Genomic DNA, 22,198 nt, shown 5'->3' with positions numbered 1-22,198 from the left:
CTCGGCTGCCGCAGCTCCGGAGGCCCTTTCTGCCCATCAGACAGATAAGGGGGGGCAGGGGGGGGCTCTGTCGCTGGTGGTGGTGGTGACGGAGTTGGGTGTTGATGTTCCGCCGCCGCCCCCCCCTCTCTCTCTCAGCGGTCGGCTAGTGGTTTTCCATCAGTTTTTCCAAAAGCTCCATTGATTGTGGCCTTTGTATCTCGGAGGCCCGGGCCCTTTGGCATCGACTGTGACACCGCGCAGGACCAAAAAAAACACTGATTCATGACAGGGCCGTACACACACACACACACACACACACACACACACACACACACACACACACACACACACACACACACACACACACACACACACACACACACAAAGCGACCAGGCTTTTGTCGGCCGGTCCTTGTTGGGTTTTTTTAGTCTCCAGCTTTGTCGAAGTCAAGGAAAGAAAAAAAAACTTGTCTTTATCCGTCAGGTTATTTTTCCTGCTGTTCCACCAGGAATTCAGATTTCTTTTGTTGGCTATTTTAAGGAATTGAAACAGGGCTGGAAAAAAAGAATCCACATACAATAGTTTTTACATGATTGACACACTAGAAGTTCACATTCCCGTCAAGTGTTTCTATTCATAGCCCCTGGCTTTCCGTTTTACTCCTTTTCTTTCTCCAGATTCAGACTTGAAGGAAATCCTGACATGGATTAGATCTGTGCCTCTTAATCTAAAGGTCGCTCACGTTAACGGAGTAGTTTGGACTTATTTTTGGAGATGCACTCCTTTTGCTTTCACGCTGAGTGTCAGATGACAAATCAATACCACTCTCACGCTAAAGGCCAAAAAAACGATTAGCTCATCGCAGCGTTGAGTCTGGAAACGGGGGGAACGTTTGCGTCCGACAGTCTCACGGTGACACGACTGGAGGGAATCGCTTGGTCCCGGACAGGAAAACATCGCCACAACATTTTGTTGTTACACTTTTGGTTCTTGCTCATGTTAAATAAATGGGATATAACATATGATGTGTGCAGACGTCCGCCAAGGCTCAGTAATCGCCCTCGCAAGGAGGAAGAGTCCTTCAAAAACATTCCTGGAACCAGATCTGGATCTCGACCAAAAAATGGAATCACCTGTTCCCCTGGCCGAGACTTCCAAATTCCAAACGTTCTGGGTAATCCTGCAAACAAACAACAAACAAAATCACATAATCAGTTTACTGTAGTTTACTCTTCAAAGACATTTTTTGGACAAAATAACTGGAAATCTCGTCGGCTCCAGATTTTTTTCCTTCTTCCTAAAATAAGAACAAAGGTCCTGTGAGTCGAGAGAAGAGATCCCAATCTGCCCGTTTAACTCTTGGCAAGAAAGTTATTGGTCAAAGTAAAAGTCAAATGTTCCTTTTTATTATGATTCCCGTCACCTACAAATTATTGACACTATTAAAAACAGGCCAATGCGCTGCACCTTTGCGCCATTTAATCAAACACTTGCCTAAGCAACAAATGTTTAATAATTCATTGGACATATTCCCCAAACAAATGCACTTATTTCTCTCGTTTAAGTTAAATCTGCTCAGAACTGTAGTGCCCATCTGTCTTGTAGGAAAAGACTGAGCCTTGTGATTTTAAGATATACTGTATGTCTTGTAGGGGTCGACCGATAGGACTTTTTCCGGGCTGCTACCGCTAATATCTGGACTGATAGCCGATATTTGAAATCAAAATTTAGAAAAACAGAAACACAAAACTCTGTTGAAATGCCTCAAAGCACATTTTCTTCTTAATTCACAGAACCTTTCATTATGCCCTGAACACACAAAGTGCGGCGAGCTGTCTGCAGCATTATCATGAAGTTATGAACAAGCAAACATGGACGGGACCGATAATCATAAAAATGCTGAATATACAGATAATGGGTCGACCCCTTTTAGAAATTCGTAGAACATTGTCCCAAACAAATGCTCTTATTTCTCCCATCCAAGTCAAAAGTTGCTCAGAACTGTAGTGTCCAGCTGTTTTTAAGGAAATGACTGAGCCTTGGTGGTTTTAAGATTTACTGTATGTCTCGAGTAGGCCAGTAAAGCCACAGAGAGGCTCGGGAAGTCGGAAAAGCACTGACCCAGTGTTGGTTAAGCTCTTGTCACGGGATTTGTAGCCAATGAGATGAACGTAGAATATCAAAGTCTCTTTAAAAGCGTTAATACTAAGCGTTCCGTGTCGACTGAACATCCGCGGCTCCAGGTTCGTGATTCGGATGTTGTGTTCAGGTTCACATTCAGAGTTTTTATTTTCCCTTTTGGACTCGTCTCTGCCCCTCGAGTCGGTGCTGTAGAGGAAAGGCAGCCAACCTGCATCAGAGCTGCGGCTCCGCTTTGTCCTGACCCGTTATGTAACGGGAGGAGTTGGCGAGAGGCAGATAGCGGGGGATATCGTCTCCGAAGCCTCAATGTTTATTTTCAGCCTCTGTTCTTAATAGTTTTTTTTTCCGGAGCGGCTGAGCCGACGTTCACATCTGTCGCCGGCGAACTGCTCTCGGCTTCCCCGCTCCGTTCCTCCCTCTGCGTCCCGACTCAGCCTGCTGAGGTCCAATGTTGTCGTCCAGGTCAAGGGTCAGAGAGGGAGCGCGACACCCGGACGCCGTGATTAAACGTAAACACCGTCCGTCAGACGGTGGATTGTGTGGGACGACCTCTGTTCCCCGATGTGCTGAGCTCTTTCTCCTTCTTCTCTTCATTAAGTGTCTGTTAGTCACCGGAGCCTTCGGCGTCATTTATAGCACGAGGGACGCCGCGGCGTGGAAACATTTCTCACCTGGTAATAAACTGGAGACGACACCGGTGTTTCCGATTACACCGGGCATTTCGCGAGCGAAGACACATGTCTGCTCGATGTCTGCAGAGCTCCTACTTTGATCTTCGGCTGCGGGCAGTCTCACTTGAAGGTTTACTACCTAAGACTGTGGCGGTCCACCCTATCCCAATTTGTCCTGCCACAGTTATTCATAATTATCCCTAATCTTTGTTTACCCTTCTCATTATTATAAAAGCGTTTCCCGTCCTGGGCAGGGGGGCAGAACAACAACATTGGTAGCTTGAGATTTTAGTTGTGCACATTCCCGTTATAACGCCTGTCCCCCCCGTGTACCTGTCACCCTGAAGTTGGGAGTTTTCTTATTTGATGAATGTGGGTTCTACCGCTGATATGCATAAACAAACCAAATGAGTTTAAGTCTATAAAGATATTATACATATTAAGTAGATGATTGGGGCCAGTGGGCAAGTTATGTAATAGGTTTGTGCCTGAACACTATGACGACTGTTGCGGCAACTGCTTTTGCGATATTAAAGGTTTAATAATATTTAGAGATTGGGTTCGATGAGTTATTTTGAATCTACTCATTGAATATTTTTGAGTTGTTTAAAGACTTCGGATAGTAAAAAATAATGTTCCGTTTTTATTTTACTCGGAGTAACAAAAAAGGGAACTTTATATTCAAACTTTAGATTTCAGAGTCTAGCTTCTTCTAATCACTGCAATATCCCTATTGATCATTTTTTAAATTGTGATTTAGAGTCGAGAGAAAAGAAAATAATTCAAAAACTATCAAACCTAAACCATGGACATTCTTTCACCACATTTTAAATACATTGTCAGAAAACGATTTAACCAACAAATGTTTACTTGTACTCAAAAAAGATCGATCACCAAAATTGTTAACAACTGATGCTACACAAAGTTATTGCTATCTTTTCAACTTTTTTGTTAGAATTGAGCTTTTGTTTTTCTCCCCATGCGAATATTTTTTGATTTTCAAGAATTGTTCAAATGAAACTATTTTTTTCTTGGAACGTCTCAGGACTCAAAGACATTAAACATAAACCTGTGACAAGGGTTTTACAAGTACAAATGGCTTTTTTAGTCACAAAAACCTTGAAACTACTGAGCTACTAAATTGTTCTGCTGAGACGAACTTCAGAAAAAGTTTGTTGGAAGTTTGTCCTTTTCTTTTTCCACCTGCAGCCGTCTGATCGGTCTCTTCATTCGTGGCCTCATAACTTCGAAGCCATTTTCTTTTAAGTGGTCGAACCTCTACGGGATGGAGCCATAAAATTGTGAACCATACAGTTTATTCCCTCAGGTTGAATTGTTTGTCCAGATGAGAGCAATAACAGGGAACATAACTGCACTGAGAGGCAATTTCTCTCTCTCTCTCTGTGTGTGTTGCTTTGAAAAGTTGAGTTTAACAAAATGTTCTCGGGGTAAACTGCAGCCTGGATATTCTTCTCTAAGCGGAAAGAAACTCTGGGGGTTCAGACGTCCATCGTTCCTCGGGGCCAGTAATCCGATTTTGTCGTGACTCAACCCCGGCAGCCTCTAACCTGCTGGTGGGATGAAACAAAGAAAACATCCAGTGGATGATCTAATGTGGAGCCCACGGGATTCTGTTCACAAGCCTCACATCACTCGTAATTGAGGTTCGTATTTACCGAAAAACAGGGAAAAGGAAGCGAGGGAGAGAGTTTTCCCTCTAAGATCTGGACTCAGAAAGAGTGAAACTATAGGTGTGACTTCACCCCCGACACTGCGTTGTCATGTGGCTCCGAGGTGCCGTGTATTGATCACAAGACGGAGATTGCATAACCGGGACTCAGCTGTGCGTCACTGCGGTGGTATGAGTGGATCACCAGCAGGTTTACGTCCTCGACCTAATGGTTGTGTTATGCGGTGAATCATCCCCAGAGTCTCTCTTGTTGAGTTGTTGCCTCACTAATTCTGTTTACTGGATTAACATACCTGACAAAGTATTCCCATATACGTGTTTTGTGACAGAAGGCTCCGCATCCGCAATGTAGGGCAGAACAGAGAGGGGAAGAAAGAGGCATTGGTTTACTTACCTCTTAGGGCGATTTCATACCTACCTTGTTTGGACCAAGTGACCACAGTCCAGACCAACGTACCGTAGTTCTTAGTTCACCCAAAAGAGGTGGTCTCGGTCCGGATCAAACGGAGTCAATGGTTTCGGTTCGTTTTCAGTACGACTTTCGGAACAATTGCAGAAAGTTGTGACAGTATTGAGCAAAAGAAGGAATATTTAATGGCAATCTTCGCAGGATTGCCTGCAGTCTTTGCCTCCGACGATATAATGTCTGAGCGACGAGGACGTTCATGTCACGCTTTCAAACGGTGTCGAGTCACTGCGCCTAAAGTTGGTGGGATGAGCCACTTCATCCACTTTCTCGGTTCTAACGTAAAAAACACATACGTCCCCTGCCGAGCTGACGACACACCGACGTCAGACGCAGGGTAGACGCTGCCTACGTTGGTGGTGAGGACAGGGCGTACGTATTGTCGTGCAACGTGAAAACGGCAGTAAGCGATGCTAAAGCAACGCACACTTTGTAAACCAGATTTGTTCCCCTGTACTCTCTGTGAACTCTGGAGAGTATTTTCAGTACAATGATGGGCAGAGTGGCATCACAGGCGGAGACTAATGACGGCGAGCAGACCTCAGGCTCACTCCACACCCCTCCCTTCTCCTTGTTAGAAGCCAGACTCGTCCTGGCTCAGTTCGACGACACGGCGTCCAACCCGGTCGACTCCGTCCCGAAGGCCTCGCTGACCCGAGTTCATCGTTAACCCTTCACTGGGATTCTAAATCAGATTTATTATCTCATTATCAACTGACAGCCGGCGTCTCCTCTGACAACTCAGAGTGTTTCAGCAGCTCTCGTACCATCTCAATTGATACTTGATGTAGAGAACAGCAATATTAAGATGTTTTATTGATGGAGACAGACGGACGCAGGGAAACGACAGGAAAACCTCCTGTATTTTATAGAAAACATCTAATTAGGGCGTCGTTATTAATTAATCTATTTATTTCTTCTTACTTTTTAAGCTGAGAAGTTTCCAAGATAAAAACGACGAAGTGTCTTCTTTACACAGTTCCCTGAACTTTGCATGTGTTGAATGTGTTTTTTTTTCCTCCTGTGAGAGGAAACGTCACCGTGGAGACACGTTACACGAGGGCAGACCTGGTCCAGAGGTCACCAGGTCACTGTGAAACATGAGAGAGACGTGAAACAACACTCGCACTTCCTCCTTTGTCCAGAACTGTTGTGACTGGGTGTTCAAGCAGCAGCACACTGGATGTGAGACAACATCACCCGCTGCTCGTCCCCACGTGTTCGCCTCTCGGGCAGACGCCGGGACACGAGGCTCTATTCGGGGGGACGTCCCCGGTGGATCCGCGGGTCTGAGCCGCCGCCGGGTTCAGAATCTGTCATAGAACTTTCTGTTTCCCGTCGCTCAGACTCCACTGACGTCGTTCACCTCGCTCCCCACCGAGACGCCCGATTCAAAGCATTCAGACGAATAAGAAAAATGTACAATCAAGGAACAAGATGTTTGATGTTCAACATCCAAAAGTTATGGAAAAATCTATACATTGAGTGAATTGCTTGACAGAAAAAGACATTTAAATAACAGATCTATCATTAAAACACATTTTCAAGTGAAATTGGGTTTTTGCAGTATGAATATTTGCTTAATTTTCTCAGTTTTCATCATTAATAGTATTAATAAGTAGGATTTATTTGACTGTGCTTCAAATAAAGTAAACAAGGACATAATTTGGATAAATTAGGATGGGCTTCTCTAAATGTTCTGTTTATAGTTTATTTGTCACAAAAAAAACCAGGATATTCATTGACAAAATTTCGAATACGTATCGGACAGATAAATATGCAAAAAGCACAAATAAAACTGATCTTTAAGGGAATTTTAGACATATGATCTGATAATCGGGAAAAAAATACACAATTTTACTGATCAACTTTTCAAGCAGGTAGAATTTGTCAAGCAGGTTAGAGCTTTAAAAATATGGATTTTGTTCAAATTCTACTGAATTGTGTACAAATATGGATTTTTTTCAAACAAAATAAGCAATTTCAAGACATAATATTAAGTCTCATTACCTTTTCTATTTTTGACATGTTATAGACTAAAAATTAGTTTACTTTCCTTGGTCACAAAAGTAATCAATACATTACCCAAATCTAGTGTTGAGCAGAACTTCAGCGACACTTCTGTCAAAATCAACACGATAAGAAGATCTTACATTGTGCTGCTGAAAAAAATAATAACTGACTTATGTTTTAGGAAGTGAAAAAGTGTTTAGCACGTTTTTTAAAAATGTGTGTTTCCCTGTTTTATCTCATTACCAATGGAACAGCGTTTGAAATACGCTGTTCAAAGGAAATAAGAAATTTGAAAACTTCCATCCGGTGGAAACCGTCTCCGCTGTAGGTTTTCATTCATGTGCCTGACGGGGGATGTGTGTGTCCTCCACGATTTGTTCGTCAGCAATCTCACCGAGCGCGTACACGCTGCTCCCGCCTCATGAAGTATTGATGCCCTTTATACATTTCCATGGAGGGTTAGGAGAGAGGGAGAGAGCGAGGGTGAGGTGTAGCTAACAGCGGATCAATAATAAATAGCACTCAGATCTCGGCACAGCGGAAGACTAAAAAAAGGATTTCGGACAAGGTACAAATCTGCGTGCGCGGTCGCCGGTCGGTCGCTCTGAATGCTGATGTGCCGCCGAGCGTGTGGCGACACGGCGTCTTGGTGTTAGTGTGAGGCGGTGGAGACGTTTAACTCGATTCAGATCCTCTTCTCTCTCAGGCCGGTTAAAGGCCGACACGGCCGTGCTTCCCGGGGTGGTTCCTCATGACGCGGCGACGAATCGATCGCATCCCCCCCCCCGGCGTGTTTTTCACGTTGTCGAGCACAAGGGCAAGAGGTTGGGTCTGAACACGGGATCTCCTGTCCAAGAACAGGAGTGAGCTGAGAAAGAGGAATGTAGTGTTGACGGTGGAAACCTGATCACGTGGCGTGTCACGTCATCATCATTATCAATATTCACGAGCAGGACAGAACACTGATGTGATGAGCACAAACCTGAAAAACAACTGTCGCATCATTATTGATTAATCTGCTGATTATCTCCTAGATTATTAGTTTTCTCTATAAAACGTCAGAATATTGGGAAAAATACTCGTCATAATTTCCAAGGTGATAGAAATGTTTGGATTAATTCACCTGTTTGAGTTTGACGTTAACAAACGACAAAGAAAGTTACGTTTCAGAAGCTGCACCTGTGAATGTTTGGCATTTTTTCATGAAAAGTAGTCGATGGTGAAGTTTTTGATCACAAATCGTTGCGCCTCTAAATATTAATTGTTTCAAAGGGAGTGTGTCAAGGGATTTACGCCACGTTATATGTAAATGTATAATATTACTAATCTCTTCCCCTTTATTTCTGGTATATTTTTCTCAAGGAAAATAATCACGTGGACTCATTTCCACACAGAGCTCAATGTGTTTACTTGTCAGTTTGTAATTTACTGTATCTTCATTGTCCTTGTTCTTTGTTTCGTATTTTCTCACGAACGCAAAAATATTCCCATAAACTATGTCAAAATGGAAATGAAGTATTGAATCTTGAAACCGGCAGATGTACTCACAAAGTTTTCTCTTTTGTTATTTTTCAGCTCTTCAGAGAAGTTAGAATAATGAAGATCTTGAATCATCCGAATATCGGTAAGTGGATCGACACAAACGTAAAAACGAAATACATTTGAAAAACTTTTTACAGGTTTTCAGTGTCGTTTGTTTTGGCTTATGGGCGGCGTCTAAGTAGATGGAGTCGAGGTCGGACTCTTCGACCTGAGCCAGACACATCCCTGAAATTTCTATAAAAGATGATGACGATGAAATAATGTGGCAACAGACAAAAAACGTGGATTAGTGACGAGACTCAAAACCGAGGAGGAGACAACGGTCTTTGTTTTTTGGTTCCACATCAGACAAATTGACTCCTGATCAATAACCACGAAAAGCGCAGCGGAAACACAACTTTGGCATCAAACAAACCGGCAGCAAGAGTAAATCCCAACTAACACCGAACCCCCGCGTGAGCAACGAGGAGCCAGCGTCACAAAATCCTTGAGCCTTAACGGGATAACTCCACAGAAAAGAGACGAGAAACGGCACCGTGGTCGTGATCGGGGGGCTGCGGGTGTTAAGTTTGGTGATCGTCGTCTTTGCGTCTGGTGTGAGCACAGCATCAGACTGTAGCCAGGCGGTCTAATAATTAAAACACACACACGTCCGCACCGCTCAGGCCTAGTGTCCGCGCTGCGTTTTGATCGTGGAGGATTCCTTCGCTCAATTACTTAATATTTTTCCTTCCTGATTTCCTCTGCAGAAAATGGGATTCATAATTACCAGGGCGATGTTAAGCGCTTACCAGCACACTCACACTCACGCTCACACACTCTTCTCTCTTGCCGTCTTTTGTCTCCCTTCCCACCTCGTCTATATTTAGCGGCGCAGCCCTCGCTCAGCCGATCATCACACAAATCTTTTATAACTCCCGAGCTGTACACACACACTACGGTAAATATTGAACGCTGCTCGATGCCGCGATGTGTCACGACACACGTAGCGACGCTTCTCTCCTTCCATTCTCCCGAGCGTCTGTTTGGAAAACATTATTTGAAAAGTTCCGTGTCCGTGAATCCATTACGGCCACTCGTCTGAATCTCTTCCGTCTTTGGACGTAATTGAATTTATAATTTCCCTCTCTTTGTTTGCCTCTGTCTCCCTCTTTACAGTCAAGCTTTTTGAAGTGATCGAGACGGAGAGGACGCTCTACCTGGTGATGGAATACGCCAGCGGAGGTGAGACAAAGTGAAAAAAGCATCTTCTCCAACATGACAAACGCGTCTGACTGCTTCAACAAAATGAGTCTTTGTTCTGGGATTTGTACAAAAAAAACAAGCTGAGCAGCTGCTGTGGAGGGATGTAGTCGGTAACGGTCTGAACACTGCGTGTTCCTCCCGAGCTCCAGGTATAATTTATTAACACTGTGTGTGTGTGTGTGTGTGTGTGTGTGTGTGTGTGTGTGTGTGTGTGTGTGTGTGTGTGTGTGTGTGTGTGTGTGTGTGTGTGTGTGTGTGTGTGTGTGTGTGTGTGTGTGTGTGTGTGTGTGTGAGAATTATTCAGAGGCCTTGGGAGCAGTGTAAACTGTGCAGACGTTACTTCCTCGTAAAAGGAAACATCGCACATGAACTGGGTTTTTTTTTTAATTCAAGAAGATTAGATAAGACTAAATAAATGTAAGTGTATGTTAGTTATAGAAAACACTGATATATAGTTGAGTCTGTAACTTGAGCATCTTCACTGCAGGTTAACACTTTAATTCTATGAGTTCCATTATTTCCTAATAACTTACTAATTACTTCCTGTAAAAAATTATTGGATCGTCAGCTGTATTTGGATACGTCAAATTCTTGTCAGATATGACCCACGCTTCCTTCAGTTGCAGTGATGAGTCTGAAATTGGAAATGAGCTTCGTTTGCTCTCTCACGTGTTAACTGCAGCTAAGTGACTTAGTGATAATACGGACTCATTAACTAAGGCAAATACGAGAGAGAGGGAAGACATTTCCTAGAAAAACTTCCAAACTCCTTAACCCTTGAGATGTTCTCTCGCGGTGGAAGCTTCTTGTTTAATGCAGCGTCACACACACACACACACACACACACACACACACACACACACACACACACACACACACACACACACACACACACTCGGACCCTGAGAGGCTCATCTGGGCATCGATTTCCTGGAAAGGTCGTAGTCGGGCCGCTGAGCCGAGCGGAGATGGGAACCCTGATCATAGGCCAATTGCATTCGATCTTAAAGGTCCACCCCTCATCTTCCAAATCACGTAGGAGAGACCTTGTGTTTGTTGGAAAAGCACAGTTCTCGAGGCGGGAGAACAGATCGTTCTCGCAGACCCGTACGTCGAGGGAAACGATGACAGACACAATGATTTATTCAGATGTCTGTGGCTCAGGACAGCTGCTCAGCAACATCAGAAACATCTCTCAATCAGTCACCAGGTTACAATTCATCTAATCCCTGTATCCTCATAAAAGGGAATCCGGTTTCTTTTGGTCTGTTTGGAAAGAGACGACGATAACCTGGTTAGTTTAGTTTAGTAAATGATTCCAACCAAAGTCCGACTGAAACTGAGAAGATATCGTGTTGTTTTCATCACTTTAACAAAATCTCCTGCTTGTGATCCCAGATCCCCCGTGTGCAGCAACACGCACAAGCACACGCACACACGCACACACACGCACACACACACACACACACACACACCGTGCGTTAGCAGGCACATTCTGTCTTTAGCAGCTGAGTCAGAGCTCGGCGATGAATTGTTGCTTTTCTAGAGCTGTGAAGTGGAGAAGCGTTCACTTCACTCTGACCGCCTCTGCAGGTCTTCGGCCCCCGAGAGAGCAGGATGGTTTCGAGGATTCGGGGGGGAAGCGGGGGAGGCACCGTTATTTAGCCTCAGTATGGACGCACATATACACATATGCACGCACACATGCGGCAGCCGCTTGAGTTCAATTAGCACGTGAACGAGCGCGGTCACGTTCTGGGCTGGAAGTGCGTGGGCCGAGGAGATGTGCTGCTGCTGGAGCGAGCGGCGGCGGCAGCGGCAGCTTTGTGCCTCCAGGAGAGCCTCAGCGTGGAGGAAGCACACGGTCAAGAAAACACCCCGGAACCATGCACATGGGGGAACGGTGTCAGCCAGCTGTGCTGAAAAAGTCATCAGCAAGTTATTTCTGTCTGCTCGTGACGGAACTGTTTCTTTCTTTCTCTCTCTCTCTCTACTTTCTCTGCACCTCCTTTCTTTCCCCTTTATTCTCTGACTTACTCGAGTCTTCTTTCTTTTTTCCAGGAGAGGTGTTCGACTACCTGGTCGCGCACGGAAGGATGAAGGAAAAAGAGGCCAGGGCTAAATTTAGACAGGTACCCAGCTTTCCTTCCCCTGCAGTGTTCTGGTTTCACACCTCTCGCTCCCCGGCTCCCGTCTTCTGTCCTCACACAACAGGGACGGGGCGGATAAGAAAAGTCCAAACTTCCCTCGGTTTATCTCTCAATGACAAACACACACAGGCCAAACATCACTGACTTGTTGTTTGAAGACGAGAAACTAAACCAAACTATAATTTTTTAGATTCCAAATTATTCGGCGTTAATGAAGAGTTCTCTTCTACCTTGAAACATCTCTGAACATATGGATCCAGCATGTGTAGATTTGGAAATATTGTCTTCAGCAAAAAATGGAAAACAAACATGGATTTATCTTCTGCAATAACAGGCCAGACATGCAACTTTTGCACATATTTTGTTAACTTTGACTTTTTCCTAAAGTCCAACACTTTGAAACCAAAGACGCAAAAACAATGAGACTTGAAACTAAAGTGAATGTAGCATCAAACGTGTTGAATAAGCCCTTTTCTCTGAGGAAACCAGTTCTCTCAACCTCTTCAGCCCCGACCTGCGTTAACCACATCTCCTCCTCCTCCTCCACCACATCCTCCATCACTAAACTTCTGCTCGTCTTGTCCCTCGTGCAGATCGTATCGGCGGTGCAGTACTGTCACCAGAAGCACATCGTGCACAGAGACCTCAAGGTGAGTTCACAGGAGCCTCGGCCATCAGCTGCAGGAAATTATCTCTGAAAACGAGCAGAGGAAACTTTTTAACGTTACGCAGCCTCGTGATGGGATGTTGAACATTTGTCATAGAATCATCAGTTTTCTCTGGGATTCAGGCCTTCTAGGAAACATGAGAGTTAAAAAAATAACAATACTCATTTATCTTTTTCATTTAACATAAAACAAATGAATAATGTTAGATATGAAATGACAGTGAACATGATTGGAAAACTTATTTTAAATGACAAGAAGTGTAAGTGTTAACTCTTATGCAGCTTAAAAAGAAAAAGTACAATCAAAAAGATGAATTGATTGACGATAAGGAACGATTTTGGTTATAGATTAACAATTTTTAAACATTATTTTAATAAATGGCCATAATAGTTTCAACCTATGAAATGTGTTTATATATATGTATAAACTTAAAAAATATTTACTCATTGCTGCCAGCAACGGTACAAAGGTACAAAAAAAGTTAGATTTACTTCTTTTTACAGTTATACCTTTTGTTATGGCTTTCATATTTTTTATATTCTGTTCTACAATAAAATATAGATAGAATAGAACAATCTAGATATAGAATATTCTATATTTGTTTTAATTTAATGAGTCAATTAGTTTTTTCTTTTATTTGTTTATAACTGGAAGTATGTATGGTTGTTGTGTGAAATAAATCTTGTACAAATTATATATACTTTAAACTAAACTATACTATTGGCCTTGAATCATGATGTAAGAGATGGTTTAAAACAAAATTCTCTAACTGACCAAACGCCAACTAAACATCTAGTTTCCAGATTTAAACTATTAAACTGGCAACACGTTGCTCTAATATCTGTGATATATCAGCTGATCAATATCTTTTCTAACTGTAAACATCACATATTGATTTATATCTGTTGAGCATTCAGATGCCTGATGTCGGGACATTTTCGTGCAACGTTTTAATTCCCGTTTCCAGACTGCGGACGCTTCTCATTTCAGACCATCATTTGCATTATAGAGACAAAATTAATCCACACTTTATTAGCATGCTTATCAGTAGTAATATGGAGCGTCTCCACCTTTGAGGCTCATATGACTCACTGACTCACATCGGAGGGAAAGGTCACAGTGTCGGGACCTGTCGTCACTGTTGTATTTTATGTTTTTATCCCCGTATTCCCAGCGGCGGCTTTAACACAAGCGTGTTTGATTTCCAAACATATGCTGCTAATGAGGCTGCTGCTTTTTCCGACTTTCGCCGAAGCACCTGAACACGACGCCACCAGTCGTAGTGTAAACGGACCTCCTCCGTGACGAACTTTAACGACGTCTCCAGGTTATAAATATTGATGCTCTCACTGTATTTTTATCTCGGCGTCGGCGGAAGTCACTCGTGTGTCTACGTCCGCACCGTGTCCCTCTGTGGAGCTTCATGAATGACCCATGAGGAGGAAGATTCGAGAGGAAACGCTCTCCTCTTCATCGCTCTTCCTTCGTACGCTGTAAATATCGTGCGTCAGTGTTCCACGGTTCAGATTTAACCACCGAACAAACCTCGGCCTTTTTACGGAGTTTGTGATCTCCTCTGGCCTCGCCAGCGTCGCCCCAATTAATCTCTTCTCTGTTTAATGTCATTTTTAATAAGTGATTTGTAGAATTCATTTGAGTCTCTCGACCATGTGTGATTGTGTCATTTTTACATGATGTCATTTTTATATTAAAAAACAATTGAAGGAATTGTTCATGTTTTTGGGGAATTCGATTCATAATTTTTTTAGCCGGATGACGTGATCAGTGCCACTGTCATGACTGTTTAAAATAAGACAAGGTAGATAATCCCTTTATTCGTCCCACAACAGGGACATTTGGATGTTATAGTGGGTCGCAGAATATAAAAAAGCAACAGATTTATACAAAATATTAAAAAGAAATATATGAATACAGAGCAGGAATAATAATTGCACATGGAGACTAAGTATTGCACAGTCAGCAGTTGACTAGCTCTGTCTGAGTGTGATACAACCTGCCCTCCAGCACCTGTACAGATTACTTATTCACAGATTAGAAATCACTAATTTAATCAATAACTAAATATATAAAAAACAATCAAACACATGTTATAGCTTTCCGGAAGTTGAGGTTTTCACCTCGACTGTTTCTTGCCCCGGCACAGAAAGCAACTGAATATCCAAGAAGTCAATGAATTTGACTTGTAATCTGTTAATTTAATTTCACAGTTAAATTATATTTCAATAAGAATCATTAACAACTTCTGTCATAACTTATTTCAGTTCAGTTTTTTTTTTTATCAAACTCACCCCTAACCTCTCTAATCTATTGAATCACAACACTGCCGGTGAAACAGAATTAATCAGATCAACGCTGGAAAAAGATTGAGCAATCTCATTTACAGTTTATTAACTGTACCCGATGTTCTGTCATCGTCATGACCCCCGATCTTTGTCTGTGTGTGTCCGCAGGCGGAGAACCTGCTGCTCGACGCCGACATGAACATCAAGATCGCCGATTTCGGCTTCAGCAACGAGTTCACCATGGGCAACAAGCTGGACACGTTCTGCGGCTCGCCACCGTACGCGGCGCCGGAGCTCTTCCAGGGGAAGAAGTACGACGGGCCGGAGGTGGACGTCTGGAGTCTGGGAGTCATACTGTACACACTGGTCAGCGGCTCGCTGCCCTTCGACGGGCAGAACCTCAAGGTTTGGACAAATAGTTATATATTAATCTGTCAATGAAACCCCAAATACAACCAAATGTATAGGACCTTGAATTTAGAGAATATTCGTTTTAATTTGCGGATATTATGGTTGGTCGATAATATCGGCCGATATTATTATTATTTTTCGGCCGATATTATTATTATTTTGTATTCTTTAAAAAAAAATAAAAAAATAGCATTACTCTACTCGTCTATGTTCTCCATTTGTCCGTCGTTCATATCGCCATCCCTCAGTAAGAGAGTCCGGCGTGTCTGTGTCTTTTCTAACCTCCCGCTCTGTCGTTCCGCTTCCCGCAGGAGCTGCGTGAGCGCGTGCTGCGGGGGAAGTACCGCATCCCCTTCTACATGTCCACCGACTGCGAGAACCTCCTCAAGCGCTTCCTGGTGCTCAACCCGGCCAAGCGGGGTACTCTCGAGGTGAGGGAGGACGCAGAAAATGTAAATATACCTCTTCAGTTCTTAACACTATTCACGACTGCACCATCGGAGAAATTCCATCTACCCTCCACTCCTCTCTCTCCTCCCTCTGGTCCCTTCCCTCCCCACACTGCATCATCTCCTGCGACGCCCACAGTGTCCTGTTTTCCGTGGCCCACGCTCTCCTCTTTCCTCTCTTCTGGTGTTGTAACCATGAATAATGCATCGCCAGTCACGTGTTTGTGCCAAAACTGTCTTTCCTGTTAACTTCTCCGCCTTTGTCCGCAATCAAGGAGACTTTCAGTTCGCCAGTCGAGCACAAACGTGAAACAAACTAAAAATGTAGAGCTGAACTGAGGACATGTGGTAAAGAGGTAACAACGGCGGTGACGTATCAAACTACTTCAAGCAAGCAAACGTGGAAGTTAACGTTTTACTATTTAATATGTTTAAATCTTTATAATGTCACAAGGAGGGGAATGTGTTTGGTTGTCGTCAGCTTCCTTGAGTCGCGACAGACCCGTAAACTTGACAAGTACATTGTGACCTTGAACGCCAACCGGTCGCAGTTTACAGTTATATCTACTAGAAGAACAGATTAGCCAAAGACTTGATTTGCCCTCTCTCTCTTGTTTGTATGTGATAGCGAGTTATCATATCGTAGCAGTGGACTGAACAGCTTGGTGACTAATGCTAGCCAGCAAACTGTCTGCAGGTGTCAGACTCATTTTAAGAAGGTCAAACAGAAGCACACTTAAATAAAGGTGACATTATGCAACAACAACAAAAAATACCTTTTTCAGTGTTTGTGCACATAAATGTGTGTATCTGTGGAACTTGCCAGCCGACAAACTGTGAAGAAAGACCGCCCTGTTGTTTTTTTGTGAGCTGGCTAAACCCTGCCCCCTGGCTCTGGACAACTAGTTCAGATTTCTCTCCCACTGTGATGTTACAGTTGGGCTATTTTAGGGGTAACCCCGCCTGCAATCTGATCTCCACTGAATCTCCACTTCTCTGGTGAAGGGGGTGTGACCTTTCCTACACATTTTGAAATCGGTTGACCAAATCACAACAGACTGGGCCCAGCTGGCCAATCAGAGCAGACTCAGGGGTTGATCGGGAGGGAGGCGGAGCTAAAAGAAATCCAGGCGTTTCAGATAGAGGGTGAAAAGAGGAGCTGCAGGAATGGGCAGTGTGAGAACACTGATGGCTTTCCTGAACATCAGAGCATGTAAACCTTTTCAAGTGGTAACCCCAAATTAAAAGTATGAATCTGAATATGAGCATAATATGTCAACTTTAAAAAAATAAACAAAATTTTTAATGTTGTCAGTCTGAGCCCAAACTCTAAAATCTGTTAGTGGTGTAGCTCTTTTATATTTTCTTGCTCTACTTCTCAGCGCTTCAGCTTTAAGATGTGATGTTTCAATCACGTTTTTAGCATTTTTTTGTGTTTAAATTTATGAATCGTCCACGAACTTGAAAGACGGAAATATTTCATAGGTTATCTGAACAGCATACATTCACAGGTGAGTGGTCTTTTGAACCCGTGAGTAAATAAGCCACACATCAGTTTGTTGTAAAGTGAAGACGACATGGATGGAGACGGACGTCAGAAAAGTCATCTGACTGTGACAAAGATGCTGAATGTCTCAAAATGTCCTGACACATAAAAGCCAAACATTAAAAAAAGAAAATCACAATTAAATCTTCCACAATTCATAATCAGATAGCAGAAATATTTAGACATTTCATTTTACTGCTGTGATTAAAAATAGTGTTTGACGTAAGAGGACAGAGTTGTTCCACAGATCAATCATGATGTCACTGCCAGAAAAGTGTTGATGATTATCGTTCAGCTGACACTGTGCTGTTCTACCTGACGACCAGCAGAATTATAATTTACACAAAAATGTATTTTCTCAAATATGTTTGGCGCCTGAGTGGGATCAGGTTCAGAGGCAAAGAGGTAGTTTCCATCTCACGTTTGCTTTTCTTTTGCTTTTTTCTGGGAAGGAAACAGTGTTTTTTTTTATTGGATCTCGTTGAATTCTGAGCTGAATGTAAGTGAATTAAGCTAAATGTTTTGTTGGCTGCACTCGGCGGGTCACATGCATTCGCCCTCAGATGCCACATGATTGTCCGGGATAATGGCATCAGCCCCCGTGGTTACATCAGAGCACGATCAGCGATAATTAGTTTGGCTCGGTCCTGCAGAGACCAAATTGATCAGGTGCGAATGAAAAACAATAAAGTTGCAAACAAACAAAGATACAATGTGGATGTGACTGTAGAAGGTCGGATGGCAGGCGACACACTTCTCCTCTTCTATTCTCCTGACAGAAATTAAATCAGATGTTCCTGGAGAAAGAAATGTTTTTTCTTCTCTGCACTTCATGAAGCCAAAGTAAAACAATTCTTTTCTTTTTTCTTTTTTTGCAGCAAATCATGAAGGATCGATGGATCAACGCAGGATTTGAGGAGGACGAGCTGAAGCCTTATACCGAGCCAGAGCTGGACATCACGGATCAGAAGAGAATAGGTAAGAAAACAACAACAACAACAACAACAACACAACCCAGACTGATGGATGTCCATCTGAACAATCACGCAACTGCAATTTCTTTGAAAGAAAAAACTTGCTCAGTCGTTTGCAAATCAGGAAAAGTGCATGAGCATTAAAAGCAGCGTCCTCAGCTTTTCATTATTAATCTGTCTTTAAGGCTTTATTAAACGTGAGCGCGGGCGCGACTATACGACGCGAGAGGCGGTCTCATTATTTCAGTGCCAAAGAGCCTTTAGAAAGAAAAGATGAAACGTGATGATGAGGAAATAAACATGAGCAGTGCGGCTGCGTGCAAAGAGACAACAAGAGACGGAGAGGGAGTGACGCCTCCCCATCGAGTTCGGGATGAAAGCGGCACACGGGAGAGGAGGAGGAGGAGGAGGAGGAGGAAGAAGAGGAAGAGGCGGGTGGTGGTGGGCTCTTACATAAGAGCAGCTGGGGGTTGGCTGTCGGTGCACATGTGTCAGTGCGAACTCACAGTCACCCAAGAAGAAGATGAGGAAGGGAACAAGAGAGAGAGTGAGGGGCTTTTTCTTTTCAGAGGAATTGCTCAAATATGCACCTGAAATATTACATTAAAAGCTTATGGGTGCAGGCAGAGACGAAATATTCACTGTGCTCCGTGGTCATTTATCTCATGGTTCTCCCGACCACATTTTGACAATCGGGGGGAAATTACAGACCTGGAGAGACAAGAGGGGATCGGATCTTAACGCACAGTCATGAAACACACACGTTGATGTCGTTCAGTGTGAGGATATGTGGATATCTTTGTCTCTGATGGGAATTAACGTCCCTAAACTCATTTTTAACTAATAGAAGAAACACAGAATAAAGGCATTTTTAAGTTTTTCTTCACTGTTTTAAGTATTTCAGTTGCAGTTGTCTGTACGACCATGAGTAAGCAGCTTCTGCGTACTTTTAAAGGGGCAGTAATCGATTCTAAAGCAAACTGTCATGGACAGAAACTGAAGTGGGGTGTGAAAACAGGAGGGTGAAAGTGAGAAAGATGAGAGGAGATGGTTATCACAGATTCTGCCTAGTAACAGAGGCTGAGCTCGTTTCACACACTCTCTGTGTTCCTGCACTTCAACTGACTCAAGTGTCAGTTTCCAGGTACAGAAACAGGTTTTGAAATCGTGACACGTCTGTCAGAGTGAATAGTTTCGCGCCGATGAGGGGGAGGTTTCACTCGACCAAAATTAGAAGATGAAAGTTGGTAAAAAACAAAGTAGAAAAGCCGCTAACCCTCCGAGAATAACGGCATTAATGTCACGATGCAGCAGAGGCTCGTTCAGCCTCACATGAAGAAAGGGAAGATGAATTGTTTTAATCTGTGGAGGTTTTGCTGTTTTCAATCCATCTTTATTTACAGTCATCGGTCCTGACAGACTGAAATTAGACTTAATAAAGACACATAAAAAAATATCTTTGCACTTCCTCCGTTGATGTTTCTTGTTAGTAATCGATCAACTCTGATACCAATATGTCTCAGGTAAACCAATATATGTATGGCGGATTTTATACCTTTCAATTTCAGTTTGTGCACAATTTTACACTGATTTATGATGTTGAGTAATTAAAAAGGCTTTATTGTTATTTCAGACATTCTGCAGCAGAATCAATAGATAATTAAATTGTTTATTTATAACATTACCGATGGGATGCTTGTACGCAGCAGCTACTTTTCTGCAGAGCCTCTTAACCTCCAACTGGTCGGCTCTAACGATGCAAACTAGAAGCATAAAGTAAAACAGTTTGTCGTGTTTGAACAGTCAGTCACTGAGTTCAACTCGGTGAAGTTCACGTCCCCGTTGGAAACGGACCTGATTTCCTGTTGTGACATATCAACGAGTGGCAGGAAATCAGAGCACGTTACAAGTCACGATGAGTCATTTTCACACCTTCGCTCACAGAAACGTCTCCGAATCTCTGAAGATGTGATCTGCTGCTTCGCTTCAGATTCAGAGAGAACCCTCTTCTTAAAAGATTGATAAGGGAGCGAAGTGAGGAGCTGAAAGGATGAAAGCTTTCACATGATGCATGGTTTGGGGGGGGGGGGGTCACACACACATGCACACGCAGAGATAAATGTTTCAAGGCTGGAGCTGCAGTGGGAAACACTGCTTTACCTACAAACGTAAGCTGGTCGACTTGCGAAGGTTACTTGGTGTGTGTGTGTGTGTGTGTGTGTGTGTGTGTGTGTGTGTGTGTGTGTGTGTGTGTGTGTGTGTGTGTGTGTGTGTGTGTGTGTGTGTGTGTGTGTGTGTGTGTGTGTGTGTGTGTGTGTGTGTGTGTGTGTGTGTGTGTGTGTGTGTGTGTGTGTGTGTGTGTGCGCTCTCTCACAACCTCTCCAATCAGCATCTCTCTGCCTCTTGATTGATGCAGGCAGGACCAAAAGGCAGGGGGATGATTACTAATGCCTGAATCATTACGTAAACACACACTCACAGTTCTGTGAAAAATTAAAGACCTTCCATATGTTGTTTTTTTAACAGCTTCAACAATTAGTGAATCCATCAAATAATCATTCTCAGACAGAACTTACTTGACGTAAGCTTCTTTTAAAGTTGATTGAAAACCTGAAAAGAAGAAATTAAAATGAATGAAGCTTGTTTGTTAAGCCTCCAGAGTAATGCGTGAATAATAATAATTAATCTGGCTGACTGAAGTGGACGATAACTGAATTAATTGAATGATCCTTTGCTGAACCATTTTCTTTTCAATTTATTTTTTTTTATTCTTTATTTATAAGTGCTTAGTTAAACAATACCTCAGTTAGATATTTCAATTTCTTTCCCATCATCCAAGGCTAACTGCTTTTAGAAAAGTGCAAAGCCACAGCGAGTGAGTTATTTAGTTTTCAGTGAAATTTTCTTTGTGATGAATCGTTTAATGTCTAATAATTTAATCTATGTTAAGAATATGTATCTTTAAAAAAAACAAAAAACCTGCATCCTGTGTATGTATGTGAGTTGACGATGAGATGTGGTTATGTCGCTGCAGACGTGATGGTGGGGATGGGCTACAACCTGGAGGAGATCCAGGAGTCTCTGGCCAAGATGAAGTACGACGAGATCACAGCCACCTACCTGCTGCTGGGCAGGAAGGCCTCCGAGGTACAGAGACCGTGTTCCGGCTGTAGACTGACCCTGGCCGATCATTCTGTAATGTTAACATCTCCGGTTTGGTTAAAACGAGGGACGAAGGGGAGGATTCGTCTCTGATCTGTCATCAGAAATCAATTTATTTTAATCGATTGACCAACACATTGGTCAACACTCCTTTGTCTCTTGTTGCTGTTAAGGGCACAAGTCATATTTGTCTTCTAAATGTCTCAAATATTATAAATGAGGGTTAGAAAGCCCTTAAAAAAGGTGCGTTTACACAATAGTTTTGCCTTAAACAGCTTCTCGTTAAATTTATTCTAAATCTCCGTACGAGTGTCAGCAGCCCCACAAAAATAGTTTTTGCAGATATGCGCTTCTATGAAAACATTTATTTTTACAGAATGATCAATGCAAAAAAAAAACATTTAATAATAATAATAAATGTCATTTATAGGGCACTTTTCATTGCTAAAAGAAATCTCAAAGTATTTGCTCCATGCATTTTACATTCAAAAAAGTACATTTTCTATATTCTTTTGAAGTACTATATACTTAGTTGTATGTGTTTTCTTTTTATTTGTAGTTATTTATTTAGTTAAACTGTAAAATATCCATTGCATTTCTGTGTCATAACATTTTATCAACAACGTCTTAACATCTCATTGCAAATGTTTTTGTTTTATATGTTTGTATCTCCTATTTTGACGCACTAATATCGACATCAGCTCCAAAAAAATCCATATCAATCTGTCTCCCTACGATGTAGGAATGCGTAACATGCGTCTCTTTGTGTCTGCGTCTCCCCTC

At 42.7% G+C, this 22,198-nt stretch overlaps 1 protein-coding gene across 23 annotated transcripts in view; it reads left to right on the top strand.

The window, feature by feature from the left end:
* Positions 1-22,198, top strand: part of mark3a (MAP/microtubule affinity-regulating kinase 3a) — a 45,182-nt gene that overhangs the window by 8,026 nt on the left and 14,958 nt on the right. For 17 of the 23 annotated variants that reach the window (XR_004785332.2, XR_004785331.2, XM_035610399.2 and 14 more), the window contains exons 4-11: positions 8,541-8,589; positions 9,666-9,731; positions 11,814-11,884; positions 12,496-12,552; positions 15,042-15,278; positions 15,596-15,736; positions 18,158-18,257; positions 21,288-21,400. Coding sequence is in view for 21 of the 23 variants with exons in the window: in XM_035610399.2 (XP_035466292.1) it covers positions 8,541-8,589; positions 9,666-9,731; positions 11,814-11,884; positions 12,496-12,552; positions 15,042-15,278; positions 15,596-15,736; positions 18,158-18,257; positions 21,288-21,400 (834 nt within the window). In the remaining 2 variants the exon portion in view is untranslated. The remainder of the gene's footprint in view (positions 1-8,540; positions 8,590-9,665; positions 9,732-11,813; positions 11,885-12,495; positions 12,553-15,041; positions 15,279-15,595; positions 15,737-18,157; positions 18,258-21,287; positions 21,401-22,198) is intronic. The other 6 variants (XM_035610400.2, XM_035610397.2, XM_035610398.2 and 3 more) reach the window with 1 other exon arrangement.

This window comes from Scophthalmus maximus, chromosome 15, assembly GCF_022379125.1.
Source record: "Scophthalmus maximus strain ysfricsl-2021 chromosome 15, ASM2237912v1, whole genome shotgun sequence".
In the NCBI taxonomy this organism is placed as follows: domain Eukaryota; kingdom Metazoa; phylum Chordata; class Actinopteri; order Pleuronectiformes; family Scophthalmidae; genus Scophthalmus; species Scophthalmus maximus.
The sequence above is the reverse complement of the archived record's forward strand: the minus strand, read 5'-3'. Positions and strand labels throughout refer to the sequence as shown.